The sequence below is a fragment of the Arvicanthis niloticus genome, chromosome 17 (assembly GCF_011762505.2).
Source record: "Arvicanthis niloticus isolate mArvNil1 chromosome 17, mArvNil1.pat.X, whole genome shotgun sequence".
In the NCBI taxonomy this organism is placed as follows: Eukaryota; Metazoa; Chordata; class Mammalia; order Rodentia; family Muridae; genus Arvicanthis; species Arvicanthis niloticus.
The window spans coordinates 8,691,153-8,706,703 of record NC_047674.1 but is presented as its reverse complement, the minus strand read 5'-3'; the positions used below and the strand labels follow the sequence as shown (position 1 = coordinate 8,706,703).

At 35.2% G+C, this 15,551-nt stretch overlaps 1 protein-coding gene across 1 annotated transcript in view; it reads right to left on the bottom strand.

The window, feature by feature from the left end:
• Positions 1–15,551, bottom strand: part of Slco6a1 (solute carrier organic anion transporter family member 6A1) — a 72,562-nt gene that overhangs the window by 30,278 nt on the left and 26,733 nt on the right. Inside the window, exons 7-8 of the mRNA XM_034521911.2 lie at positions 9,323–9,467; positions 3,659–3,854 (exon numbers count right to left, since the gene is read on the bottom strand). Of these exons, the coding sequence (XP_034377802.1) occupies positions 3,659–3,854; positions 9,323–9,467 (341 nt within the window). The remainder of the gene's footprint in view (positions 1–3,658; positions 3,855–9,322; positions 9,468–15,551) is intronic.

Below are 15,551 nucleotides of genomic sequence, written 5' to 3'. Positions count from 1 at the left end.
CAAGCACCAGGCATGGATGTGGTACATATACATACATGTAGGAGAACATTCAAACACAAAATCTAAAATATAAATAAATCTTCAAAATGTACCACTTGATTTATTTTATGCTATAGTGAAATTGTCATTGTAGTCATGTTAATAAGAGAAATCATCACCACCTACAATGGGTTCCTTTTCACACTACTTCAAAGACTTTTAAAAAACCTTTTATAATTTCTTTTCTTTCTTTTCTTTCCCTTCTTTTCTTTTTCACTCTTATTCCTACTCCTTCTCCCCCTCTTCTTCTTTTTCTTTGTTCTTCTCTCTTTCATTTTCTCCGCCTTCCTTTCACCTCTCCTCCTTCTCTTTTTTCTCTTTTTTTCTCCTGTGTGACAGATTCTTCCCCTACCAACAAACCCAAACTCACTATATAGCTACGGTTGACCTCCAACTCATGGCAGTCCTCCCCTCTCCCTTAAGTGTCCCATGTACTATGGGACATTTTTTTTTTCACCTCAGAAAGTTACAGATTCTGAATTTTGTCAAGTTGCTAATTTTTTGTCTACCTTAAGAATTTCCATTTTGTTCTTAGTTTGTTTGATGCATCTATTGATTTTTATCTTTAATTATGATTTAATTGATGTTTCTTGGCTGATTATATATATAATGTATATAAATAAATTCATTAATATAATATTCAACTCTGAGATTAAATTTTCACATTTTTATCACCTTAGGCATTTATCATTTTTTTTTTTTGTATTTTGAAATACTCAAAAGTGCTTTTTGCTACCTACTTAAAAATATATGTTATTAACCATGATTGTATTATTGTGTTATACATATTAAAAGTCAATTCTCATATGCAAATGCTTCCTTGAGCATAATTAGCATTTTTCCCCAGCCATGTCTCACTCCCAGTTATCCAGCCTCTGCGAGCCACTATTGCACTGTCTTTTAGTTTATTGAGAAGAGTTTTATTTATTTAGTTATTTATTTATTTTAAATTTAGTGTAGGTTGGTCTCCACTTACTGTGGAGTTATAATTTTCACTGCAGTAATTTATTTCTTTGCTTAAATTTATTCTTGGGAATTTCATTTCATTTGCCTTTGAAACTACAGCTAATAATATTATTTTTTCATAATTATCATATTAATATTTCAAACTTCCTGCATTTAGTTCTTTCCACTCAGCCCTTTGTGACTTTATGGTATCTGATATAATGGCTCTCTTTGTTCTCTAATTTTACTAACTTCAGTTTTTCTGATTTTCTAGTTTAGTTGAAGGAAGGCAGTTATTTACTTATTTTTCTTCAAAGAAGTAATGTTGTATTACACTAATTTGTGGGGTGGTTCTGGAGAAATGTTGCAGGAATTAAGAGCACTTGTTGCTCTTTTTTTCTAGAGAAGCAAAGTTTAGTTTCTTGAGACCAGGCATTCATGTATTGTATGAAATTACAGTATGCTTATCTATAATTCCAGGTCTTTTCAGTCTGATACCTTCATCTGACTGTAGGCACCTACACAAGAGATACTTATGCATATACATAAATAAAATAAAGATTCTAAAAACAGCACTCCTTTCTGTATTTTTAAGTTTCATTTTTTTCTGGTACATATTTTTTTTCATTTCTACTAATTTGTTCCTGTTAAGAAATTAACTGCTTCCAAGCAATGAAAGCCAAACAAAGCAAAAATCTACAGGTCACAGGACCTATAGCAGCTTCCATGATACTGATTTAGTCTACCTTGTTCACAGGTATTAAAATTAATTTCTTCAAACTACTGGCATGAAAATGTTTCCCTTGTGCTTGCAGCATCACCCATTGCCTGTGAACTTTAAATTCTCAGATTTGTCACCATAGAAATTGCAAGGCTGTAAGTCAGCAATCTATATTTTAACATGTCGTATAGGAGGTTGATTTTAAAGTTGAAAAAGAATAGTGTTTTAAGAACAAAATAAATTGTGAAATGTTGTAAGCAGAACATACATAATGCGCATAATTCAGCAGTCAAGTTTCTTATGTCATGACAAGATTTATGCTACAACTTAGCAGAGAGATCTCTTGCCTACTGGACAATTATGAAAAGCTGTATCAAATTATGTTTCTGGTTGGATATGTAAATTTTCCTGGAATATATTTTTGAAACATGTAACATTCTTCTGAGGTTGAAATGTCTGCTTCATACACATTAAAAGTATTCATGATATATCCCCTAGCTGTCCTGAATCTTATGAAGATATGTAGTTAAGACAATACTGTCATACTTGTTTGGCTTCACAATACATTTTTGTCTCTTATATTTGAGATCTCCAACTTGGTTTCATTGATTTCTCTTATAATTTTATAATGGAGTATATTTTCAACTCAATACCTTGTGGGTTTTGACACACACACACACACACACATATATGTATATTTATAAATATATCTCACATCCATGCATATATATATACTCTTTGAAGTATGTGAAAACTTTTTTAGGGGGAAATAATATATTCTCTTTTAATTAAATGTATGTTAAAATATAATTCCATTTTAATTGTTTGTATTTTAAAATGATATTCTATGTATTATAAATAGTTTTCAAATTAATTCGTAGATAAATGACATCTGTAACATTTAACATTCAAGTATATGAGTGGTTACAATACGTTGCTTAGGCATTAATTTAAATGAGTAAGATTTTACTTTATTCATAAATGTTTTGTTCACCTTGGATATTTGGGCAACTTATGTGGGCATCTTATTTTTTAATTGGCCAAAAATTGATAGAAATCGGATGTTCTTTTCCATTCATTTTCTCCTGGAGTGAAGAAGCAGTTAAGTCTTAGGATTTTTGTGTTCAGGGATTTTTCAGTTGACATGTCATTAATTATCCAGCTCCAGGCTCTCTGAATGTTCATTTTTCAAGCATTTCTCCATTGCCTATTCTACTAATTTCACCAGATTAACAAGAGTTTTTGCACTTTTTTGTTTTTATAAACTTATCATTTTTCAGTTTTAAATATATCTATTATTACCATGTCTACAGATTTATTACCTTTCTCTAAGTCCCATGGATGAATTTGTGAAAGAAATGAAGTTGTAGTCATGCTTTATATCCCTCTGGACAGCTCCGGTAGCATTTATTGGATAATAGTTTGTCATATGCTATCCCATTGTAGTTGAAAGTGCTATTAACTCTTTTTTATCATTTCACTTACTTTAATTCTTTGGATTTAAGTGCCACTTATGTTGTACAATATTTAATATTAACCCATGCCAAGCCCTTTGAACTTTGGATATTTAATCTAAAATGTCTGTATGGGTGCTCAAATATTCTTTAAATCTGTTCTTTAATGTTTATAGGAAGGTAGAGAGATCAATTCAAGAACATAAGATCAAAACACATTGCACATATGCTAGTAACATCTTGTACTTGCTACATATTGTTAACTCAAAGTTCTAGCTTTGATCAAAAATCACTAATGAATGCATGATAAATAAACATTTCTTTATGTGTACCCTTAATATGAAAAGTAAAACTATATATTTTACTTTATTTTCCTGTTAAATAATTCTAAGAATTATATAAATATAATAGGTTAGTAGATTAATAGTCTGAAAAATATTCCTTCTGTTATGATTTTAAAATCTAGTATGCAATCTTATATTTAAAATCTTATATTTACCCTTCATAATCTTCATTGATTCCAGCAAATTTCACTCTTTCACACTTTACAAAAACGTTTAATATGAAAAGCAGAAGTGATATAATAGATGTTACCAGTATAAATTTCATTTGGCTTTTACAAGACATTTTCATCTTGGAAACAATGAAACCTCCCAGGAAATTGCCAAGTGCACCTGCTGGAACTAAAATAGTTCCTAAGAAAGGGAAAAGAAAATACTGTTAAATATATCTGTGGAGAATAAGAAAAAATTACCTATATATGCCATTTCCTCTTCTCAAATACAGATTCTCAAACTAAAAAATACCAAAAAAAAAACCCCAAAAAACTAGACAACATTGTATTTGAATAAATCATTATATATATATTTTTTTCTTATATATATAATCTTGTGCAAGTGGATGAAGCTATTCCAGGTCTACTAGACCTAGAATTCTGATAGTGATGGTGATGCTTTGATCTGCTATTACTGGGTATCTAATACAAGCCAGGAACTTAGTCTATAGACACTCTATTTAGGAACTGTGTTATTGAAAGATACTATTACTTAGAGGTTTAAATGTATGGCTTATTGCAAAAAACTTTAATTAAATAGCAGACCTCCTCAAATCATCCTGTGGATAAAAATTGTAACAGCCATCTCACTTAGATATCTCATAGATGCTCCACATGAAGAGTCTTAGAACATCAGCCTCCATAGTACCAAATATAAGGTATGGTCTTGTACCTTAAGCATAGATATTTAGAAACAGGAAATCATAAGAAGAATATAGAAAAAAAGAAAAAATGAGGAAGAGAAAAATAGAAAAAAAAAGCCACTGTATAACACGATAAACTAAATGTAGACAACTGTGTATGTGTATGTGCATGTGATGGGTAGAGAACACAATACCAATAGCTAGACAAACAGCAAATTAAGTGTAGTGAGGATTTGAATACATATAAAAGAAGTGATCCATAGAGATGCAGCAAACAAACAAACAAAAAAGAAAATAAGGAAGAAATTAATGTGCTGGGTGTAAAAGAAGACCAAAGAAGGAAAGTGAACAGTAAAACACAAAATTGATAAAATTTAAGTGAAGTCCAAGATGGTGTTAAAGGGACACTCACCAATTGTTTCCTCTTCTGTGGATGGGAAACAAAATAATAGACTTGGAACTTGGCATGGAAGGGAGAATGGGTGAGAACTGGAGGTTGCCTGCACAGGACATAAAACCTAGCACATTCCACAGACTTGTATGACAAAGCAAGGGGAGCAAATACTCTTGATCCTTAAATATGAAAGTTTAAAAGGAGTGTCGAATTCCTGTTCCTAGGCAGGACAGAGGCAGTGGAAGGCAAGATGTGGCTTGAAGGCTGCATCCCGCAGACAGGAAGCCTGAATACATACCAGATGTGGAGGGTGAAAGCAAAATAGCTTCTGAAGAGAAATTCGCAGGAAGATTCATGAAAACTCACTTATAGAGCTGCCTGGAGGAAGGTTTTATTGTCAGGGACTCAGTCATTCTCAGACTAGAAATCCTGGCATTATCGCAGACTCCTCAGAAGAAACTCAGACTTCTTGTGGACATCTCAGTGCACAACTGGGTAAGCAGCCATCCCAGACAGCAAGACAGTTATAATTTGGGTGAGTGTCTCAGACACAACATACTGAGAGGTGTATGCTTACATACACTGTGAGGGGTGTACCAGTTATCCACTATATATTAGATGTTTTCGGTACCTCGGGTTGCAAAAATTCTAAAAGCTTTCAGAGCAAATGTGTACCCATTTAGCATGGTCCATAGTCTGCCCAAATTTAGTGTTCAGTAAGCAGAGCTTCCCATAGCACCAACACTGTCTACATATCCATTGTACAGAATAAACTTCTTAAGTGAAGAAAAGTCTAAAGTAACATATATTCTCCCTATGCTCATGTGACTAGACAAGGCACACTGCTCTACCATCAAAATTCAGGTGTAGGGAATTGCAGACTAAGACTCCAGACAGTACACACCCTTAGAACAGTCTAGATACTCTGACTATGTCAGATATTGTACATGGCTTGCTTCTGTTCCCACTAGCTTGATGACAACTGAAAAGACTAAGAATAATCTGAAAATACATTCTACTGTCTTCACCCTGTTCATTGTAAATAACAGGTCTAGATGATCCAGAGAGATCTTAGGTAGAACTAAAATTGCAATTTTATTGCTTGATCTTTTTCTTTATCTTCATTAATTGAGTTTTCCTCTCTTCCGTGTTTGATTTCCATTTTTCCCTTTTTATTTGTATTTTATCACTTTAAGGCTTCCTTCTTTCTTTTTTTATTATTTAATTTCTGGGGATTTTCATGTGTCCTAGGCAACTGTTCCACCACTGTTTGACAAGCTCTAGCCTTTCAATTTCTTTTTTTTTAAATCCATTTTTGTTATTTTAAAATTTTCTTTTCTCCTTTCTCTCCTCAATCTCACAAGAACTGAAGATGAAAGCCAAGGCCTGGTATACCATGGACTGTTACTGCCCCCTGAGTTATAATTTCTGAAGATTTTTATATTGTATATGTATATGCTACATGTATATTGTATAATAGTCAAAGGTGCAGCAGGGCAGACTGAATGTGGCTGGTAAGCCTGGTGATGAAGTGTGACATAGTAAAACCTATCTTTCAAATTGTGAACCTTCAACATGAACTAACTACCTTCAGTCTGCCTATAGACCCTTCAAATCATGAATGCAGCAACCAACACAAGAATCACTTTCAAATAAAAGAGTTAACACCAACAATGTCTTTAGAGGTCTATGATTCCTATGACTGCTATCTCTCTAGGAGGAGTCATCATTAAGTATGCATACCACAATTTAGGATGCCTACACATCTGATTAAAGGGCCAGAGTTAGTCCACCTTTTTTTTTTTTTCGTTTTCTTTTTAAAAAATTAATCATTTTATTCATTTACATTTTAAATGATATCCCCCTTTCTGGTAACCTCGCCACAAACCCCCATCCCATTCCCCTCTCCCCGTCCCCTTTGCCTCTATGAGGGTGCTCTTCCACCCACTCACCCACTCTCTCCTCACTGCTCTAGCATCCCCTACATGGGGCATCGAGCCTTCACAGGACCAATGGCCTCCCCTCTCATTGATGTCAGATAAGGCCATCCTCTGCTACATATGTATCTGGAGTCATGGGTCTCTCCATGTGTATTCTTTGGATGGTGGTTTAGTCCCTGGGAGCTCTGGTGGTCCAGTTTGTTGATATTGTTTCTTCTGTGTGTTTGCAAACCCCCTTCAGCTCCTTCAGTCCTTCCCCTAGCTCTTTCAATGGAGTCTCCAGGCTCAGTCTGATAGCTAGCTGTGAGTATCTGCATCTGTATTTGTTTGGTGCTGATAGACCCTGTTAGGGAACAGCTGTATCAGACTCCTGTTGGCAAGCACTTCTTGGCATCATCAATAGTATAGGGCTTTGGTGTTTGCAGATGTGATGGATCCCTAGGTGGGGTGGTCTCTATATGGCCTTTCCTTCAGTCTCTGTTCCATTTTTTTGTCCCTGTCTTTCCTTTGTACAGGAGGATTTCTGGGTTAAAAATTTTGAGATGCATGGGTGGCCCCATCCCTCAACTGAGGGCTGTGCCTATCTACTTGAGGTGGTCTCTAGAGGTTGTATCACCCCTTTGTTGGGTATTTTGGCTAAAGTCATCTCCATTGGGCCCTGAGAGCCTCTTTCTTCCCTGGAGTCTGGGACTTTCTAGTGGCTACTCCCAGATCCCCATTCCTCACGTTTTCTTGTTTTTATTCAATTTCCTGGCCCTCTGTACTTCTGTCCTTTCCAATATCTGATTCTGCCCCCCTCATCCCTTTTTTGCTTTCTCTTCTCTCTTTCTCCCATGTTCCTCCCTCCCTCTACCTTTTGTGATTGTTTTGTTCCCTGTTCTATGGAGGACTGAAACATCTACACTATGGAGGACTGAAACATCTACACTTTGGTCCTGCTTCTTCTAAAGCTCCTCTTCAAGACTTGCAGAAATTCTGATTTACTCTTTTCTTACATAGCAAATTCTGTCTTGAAACTGTGTTCACAAAGAACCTATGAGACATTGTATTACATTTATTTACTTTGAAGTAAATTCAACATTACATAAGAAATCAATTATTAAAAGCCACATGAGCAGAAAAAGCCAACATATTATAAGGCCATATAGAAGTAAGTAATTATCCATGTGAACTCATCTGAAAGTCATCAACATATAACAGATGAACAGTATGAGTGAGTTAAGTAAGATATTTCAAGATAAAACAACTCAATGGAGAGATAGTTTGAAAAATATTACAAAACTTGAAAATGACAAGCTTTATAAACTGAGTCAAAACCAAAAAAAAAAAAACAAAACAAAACAAAACAAAAAAAAAAAAAAAACAACCAACCAACCAACCAACCAAACCAAACAAAACAAAACAGCAACAACAACAACAAAAAAACCCTGGGTATGGCAGAGTACACCTGAAACTAGGAGGAGGAACAAGACTTGAAGATCAGCCTCATATAGATCAAGGCCAAGTTCACGATCTGTCTTGACTGTATCTCTCTTCATCTCAACAAACAAAATTAGTTGAAAGCCTTACCAATTGGTTAAATAAAGTAAAAGAAAAGAGTATAATTTGGGCACATTCAAGATGGCTCAACAAGAAAAGATGATTACCACCAATCCTTGAGACCCACATGGTACAAGGAAAGAATAAACTCCCACAAGTTGTATGCTGGCTTCCACATGTGTGTTTTTGAAAAACCATGAAAAAAAATATATATATTATAAATCAATGAAAATATTTCTAAAAATGTATGATGCTATTCGACTAATCAAATAATATCCCTTCCATAATATATTTGTAAGACTTTTAATGAATATCTGTTACTTTAGAATCTGAGATTTGAAGAGCACTAGCCAATAAAGAAAGGATGAGGCAGGGAAGAAACTGTTCTTAAGAGGGTCATATATTTCTGTGATATTTGTTTTTATATTTGTTATATAAAACAAATGTGATATTTGTTTGATATTTGTTTTATATATTTTTAAAGCAACGCTATTGCGGTAGGTCCACTTATGATTTTATGAAATATATCACTTACTGATTCTTATAGTATTAGATCTTTTACAGAGTATGTCCTTTGCTTGAACTGGTATTGTACTTAGAATTAGTGAAGTGACACCAGCATTTACTCTTGTTGATGTTTACATAGCATACTCTCTTGCATCCTCATCCTTTTAACGTTTGTGTGTCTCATATTTAAGGAAACCTTCAGTTAAGTAATACATGTTGAAATTTCTTCACATTATGTCAATGTTTAGTTTATTTTTATATTATATACTTCAAGTATAGGTAATAGGTAAATGCTCTTTCTATCTGACTAAATCTTATGTTCATGCCAAATACTGAAGCAGGTATCTCTTTGTTCTAAACATTTTGTAAATACATTTCCTTGTATTGTAAACAGCCATAGATAAATACTGTATCTTTGCCTTGGGAACAGAGACAATCTTGGTTATGATTTTAGTTTTAGCAAGTGGCATTCACATACACTGTACCCCGTCTTCTCCTTATGTGACATTACTTAAATATACATATCACCCTTAAATATACAGATTATAATATTTTTAAAATCAGCTCAGTAACAAGAAAATTCTACCTGTGAGCAGAGTGGCATATGAGGGTGTTAACAAAAACTGATTTTCTAAATATTTTGGCAAAAATTCTGCTGCTCCAATAGAAGCCAAGGACTCTGTGGCCTTGCATATTGAGTAGCACATCAGCAGCGGGTTCCTCAACAGACACTGAAACAGAACAGGTCACATCACAATGACTTTCTTTTATTATAATCTAGTGATCAATCTGCAGAACTTGCTTTTTATAGTCTAAATGAAATGTATAAAACTATGTAAACAAAATTATATATTTCCCTAATAGACACATTTCATATAAGACTTATAGTTTGTTTTCTCTGCAGTAAATAGATTTTTTTATTTTTGTATTTTTGTATTTTTTAAGTTATTTTATTTATTTACATTCTAGTCATTGATCCCTCTTGGTCACCACTCCCAAACTCCCTTATCCCATTCCTCTTCCGCTTTGCCTCAGTGCAGGTGCCCCACACCCTACCAAGTCTCCCCCCTTGCCTGTGGCCTCAAGTTATTGAGGCTTGAGCACATCTTCTCCCACTTTGGCCAGACCAGGCTGACCTCTGATATACATGTGCCAGGGACCTCAGACTGGCCTATGCATGCTCCTGCTTGTTGGTTCAGTTTTTGGAAGCTCCCTGGGGTCAGGGTTATTTGAGACTGCTAGTCTTTCTCTGGGGTTGTTCTCCCTTTCAGCTTCTTCAAACCTTGCCCTAATTCAATTTAGAGGTCCCTGACTTCAGTCCAATGGTTAGATTTAAGTATCTGCCTCTGTCTCAGTAAGCTGCTTGTATAGCCTTTCAGAGGACAGCCATGCCAGGCTCCTGTCTGTAAGCACACCATAGCATCAGTAATAGTGTCAGGCATTGGTGCACCCCCATCTTGTCCCAGTTATTGGACCACCTTTCTTTCAGTCTCTTCTCTATTTTTGTCTCTGCAGTTTATTTAGACAGGACCAATTCTGGGTCAGAAATTTTGACTGTAACCCCATCTCTCCACTTGAGGGATCTTCTACTGGACATGGACTCTTCTAGTTCCCTCTCTCCAGTGTTAGGCATTTTGGCTAAGGTTACCCCCAATGAGTCCTGAGTGTGTCTCACCTACAGGGTCTCTAGTACATTTGGAGGTTCCACCAACTTTCCAACCCCAGAGGCAGCTTATGATCTGTTAGATTGTTGAAAGTATTTCTCTTTGCCTTATTAGAAGCACTCGTAGTTTGCATTTACCTAACTTGGCGAGTCCTATGTAATTTTGCATCATGTCACATATTAATCAGTTCTTAATGGATTAAATACTTATGTCATCTTCAACTCCCAAATGTCACAAATGAGGTTACAATAAAACCCAATATTATATATTTTTGATGTCCAATGAAAGTATCTTTAGCATGGTGTACATTTGGAAGGGTTTGTTTGAATATTGGGGACTGTGGTAGTTTGAATATGCTTGGCCCATAAGCAGTAGTACTGTTAGGGGATGTAGCCTGTATTGAGAAAGTATTTGGGCTTTGGGGGTTTCCTCCTATGCTCAAGATCCACCCACTGCAGAAGAGAGCTTCCTCCTAGTTCTCTGCAGATGCCAGTCTCACCCTGACTACCTGTGGATCAAGTTGTTGAACTCTTACCTCTATATCCAGCACCATGTCTGCCTATACATTGCCATGCTTCCTGCCTTAATGATAATGGTCTCAACATCTGAACCTTTGTAAGCCAGCCCCAATTAAATGTTGTCCTTTATAAGAATTGCCTTGGTCCATAGTATTTCTTCCCAGTAATGTAAACTAACTAAACCAGGGTTTATGAATAATTTATTTGATTTATTGTCCAGATTTCCCTCCTGATTTTATCTTTAAATAACAATGCTTCAATAATTTAGATTCCAGTCTACTTAATGAAGTGGGTATACTCTAAGATTCATCAGAAAAATATTTCAGGTTTGGCAGGCCCTACAATTCCTAATATTCCTAATATACAATTCCTAATATTGAACATAAGAAGGCCTTACAATTGCCAGAAAAGCTACATCTGAGTATTCTAAAACCTAGCATGTAATAACACTAATATAAGAGCAAAAAAAAAAGCCTTGAGATATTTCCATCCTTCAGATTGTGAGCACTTTTTAATCAACCCCAGGCATAACTGAGAGTAGTAAGCCTCATGCCAATTTTGAGTTGATGAGTAAAACTGTTTTGTTTTATGCTACTAAGTTTCATGCAGCAATAGCTAACTGGCATAGTCCACATAATGAGAAACATTTGACAACATTTGCTAATATTGGCAGGCTTTTAAAATTTTATCACACAGACATACACAAGATAGACAATATTTCTTTTCTGTTTCTGTGGTTTTAAACATAAATGTGCATCTTGTGGCTAGAGAGATGCCTCAGTGGGTAACTTCCAATGGTTATATCATACTGCAAATACTTATTTAGTATCTTCAAATATCTTCTTTCTATCTATCTATCTATCTATCTATCTATCTATCTATCTATCTAATCTATCTATCTATCTAGATATAGATACAGATATAGATATACATACAACAAATGGTTAAATTTTCTTTTTTTTTATAAATATGGTTCATTTAGTACAGATAAAATGTTATACTGTTCTTGCTACTCTGGTCTTTTAGAATGTCTTATTTTTACTAGATCAATGATCTTTTCCCCTACACTTTTGTAGGAAATTTAGAATAATTTGTCATCCTTTAAAATATAAAATACATGCCATATGGTTAAATATTATTGAATTGACTTTATAGAATATTGGACAAATTATCCCATATATAAGCATAGACATTTCATGAATTAGCATTGTATCTATCAGGTTACCTGAGTCTTTATTACTACAGATATGTTGAGTTCCATTTTCTTCATGAAATTTTTGTGAATCATTGTTAAATGAGTTTTTGATTTATACATAATTTTGTGATTATGTTTTAGTTTACAATCCAATTTTAGACTTAGATAATGGGTATACAAATAGCAAGGCACAGGGTCAAATTATCACTGCTTAAAGTTTATATACATTCAGGTACCAGAAAAAAAAAACGTAATGTCAATATTAAAACAATATTTGAAATTTTTATTAAGTTTAACCTTGGAATCAAAGAACCTCTATAGTAACAACTGTGAAACATTAATGAAAGAAATTGAAGTAGACACATACAAGCAAAATGAAAATGTTGTACCTGTTAATGATAGAAAGAATTAATGCTGGAAAATAAAAAAAAAAAAACTGATCTATATATTCAATGCAGCTTCAACCACAGTACAAGTCACATTATTTCTGAACTATCAAAAATATGGAAAGTCGGTTTTCAAAACATCAGAAGTCCACCGAATTGATGTTACAAACATTTCTGTATTAATGTTCATTTTGATTAGAGACCTGTCTGCTCCTGACAGCTTTCTGTCTTGGATTCTAAGAAGAAATTGAGCATCTTTGGCCCCATCTTTCATTCTGTAGAGAAAGCCAACTCAATAGTGATTGAAATGGAAACATACAACTAGGAAGTATAAAAGTACGCATCTGCTGAGATTAAACAAAAAGCCTGCACTGTTTCAGTCTGAGCAAGGATGATTTTTTTGTCTATGACTCTAAAGGCACAGAAAACAGAAGCAATGTAGATAAATGAGATCATTAAAAAACAAAAACAGTTCGAGGCCAGCCTGGTTTATAGAGTGAGTTCCAGGACAGCCGTGGATACACTGAGAAACCCTGTGTGGAAAAAAAAAATACAAAACCAAAAACAAGAGGCTTCTGTGCACAAAAGAAAACAACCTGAATGAGGGAATTAACATAATCCCAAAACACTTTTTAATTAATTTTTTATTGGATATTTTATTAATATTTCAGATGTTATCCCTTTTCCCCATTTCTCCTTCACCCAGAAACCCCCTATCCCATCACTATTCCTCCTGCTTCTATGAGGATGTGTCCCACCGCCCAGCCCTTGAATTCTTTTACACTGGGGCATCCAGCCTTCACTGGACCAAGGACTTCCTCTCTCACCTATGCTCAACAAGGCCATCCTGGGATGCACTGGTTAGTTGATATTGTTGCTCCTCCCCATGGGGCCTTAAAGGCCTTAAGCTCCTTCAGTCTTCTCTCTCTCACTCCTCCATTGGGAACCTCATAATCAGTTCAATGGTTAGCTGTGAGCGTCCACCTCTGTATATGTCAGGCTCTGGCAGACCTCTAAGGAGATAGCTATATCAGGTTCCTGTCAGCATGCTGTTTCTGGCATCCACATCAGTGTTTGCCTTTGGTACATGGGATGGATACCCAGGAGGAGCAGTCTCCAAATGGCCCCTCCTTCACTTTCAAAATCAAGTATTAGATTTCGGTTTCAAAGGCAGCATGAAAAAGGATTACAGAACTGCCTCTAAATATGCAGTTCATAAGTTTCATATTTTATAAATTATATCTGCATATATGTTTTTATTTAGATGTCATTCGTAAGTGTTGATTGATTACTTATAGTTTGATTGACCTGGGCCTTAGTAAGTAAAGTTTTTAAATTGCAAACAAAAACCCACTGAAATGAAGATACAACCTTTGAATGGGAGAAAATGGCTTGCCTCATATTTTTCTTTTTAAGGATTAATAGACAAAGCAGGTAAGGTTCCAGAGAAACAAGCAAACAAAAAAACAACGGTTACCCAGATTAAAAGTAGACATAGGTTCTGAATAGGCCTCAAAAGAATAAATATAAATAACTGAAAAATGATACATAAAATATGAAAGATAATTAGCCATCATAGAAATGAATATAAAAGCTACACTTGGATGCCTCTTATCCCTGTTAGAATGATGCTAAGGTCTACATATAAAATTCTCCCCACAATCTCACTTAGTTGCTAAGATAATCATGATGTTTGGGGGATTTTGGATATTTTGTGGGGATGAATGGTTACCTGGAGAGAGTATGCCCCACAATGAAAGCTTTGAGCTTTATATTCTGGCACTACTTTCTCTCACTTCTTTGTTTATATAACAAGACATGATACGATGAGGTAATATCAGCCACCAGTTTCCCCCTCCCATATTCCTGCGTATAGCCCATGCCTTCTCTGCCATGACAGAATGCATTGCCCAAAATGAAATTAAAATTAAAGTCTTACTGATATATAATCACTTACTTCAAACGGTTCATGATTTAATAAAGAGAATTTGAAGAATAGTTACAGGTAAAAATAAATCTTATATAACATATCCACTTATCTTTGAAAGAATTCAACTAATTCACATGTACATTGACAAAGACAGCTCAATCCAAATATAAATGTCAACTTCAGGAGTTAGACGGGATCCCCAGTGTAGGAATAAGGACATCAATTCACCTTCAAAATTGTCTAACCAAAATTGTTCCTGTCTAAGAGAAATGCACAGACCAAAAAAAAAAAATGGTGCAGAAACTGACACTATTACATATGCTATGTTGTGCTTGCTGACAGAAGGCTATCCTCTGAGAGATTCTACCAGCAGCTGATTGAGACAGATGAAGATACCCAGAGCCAAGCTTTGGACTGAAGCCAGGGACCTATATGGAAGAGTTAGGGGAAGGATTAAAGGAACTGAAGGGGATGGAAACCCCATAGGAAGACCAAGAGTGTCAACTAACCTGCATCCCTGGAAGTTCCCAGAGACTAAGTCACCAAGTAAAGAGCATACACCTGCTGGTTCAATTCTCTGAACACATATGTAGCAGAGGACTACATTGTCTGACCTCAGTGGGAGAAGATGTGGCTAATCTTGTAGAGACTTGATGACCCAAGGAAGGGAGATATAGGAAGAAGAATTCTGCAAGGGGGCCAGGAAAACAAGTAAAATGACAACTCAGTTTTTCACAAAGATAAAAAAAAAAAAAAAAACCCTTCCATTCTCATGAAAGTAAGAAAACCCAACGATAGCGAAAAATCATCTTGTACAATAAGAACAGTGCTAGAGGCACAAAATGATATCAAGTTATACTATAGAGCCAAAATAATAAAAACAGCACACTACTGGCAGAAAAATAGACTAGCTGATCAATGGAATAGGAGATCCACATATTACTCCATGCAACTACAGTCACTTGAGTTTTGACAAAGATGCCTGAAAATACAGAATGGAGAAGATAGTCTCTTCAATGAATGATGTTGGAAAAACTAGACATCAGTCTCAACTAACCTGGTTCCTGAGATCTCTCTGACACAGAGCCACCAACCAGGCAGCATACACCAGCTGATATGAGA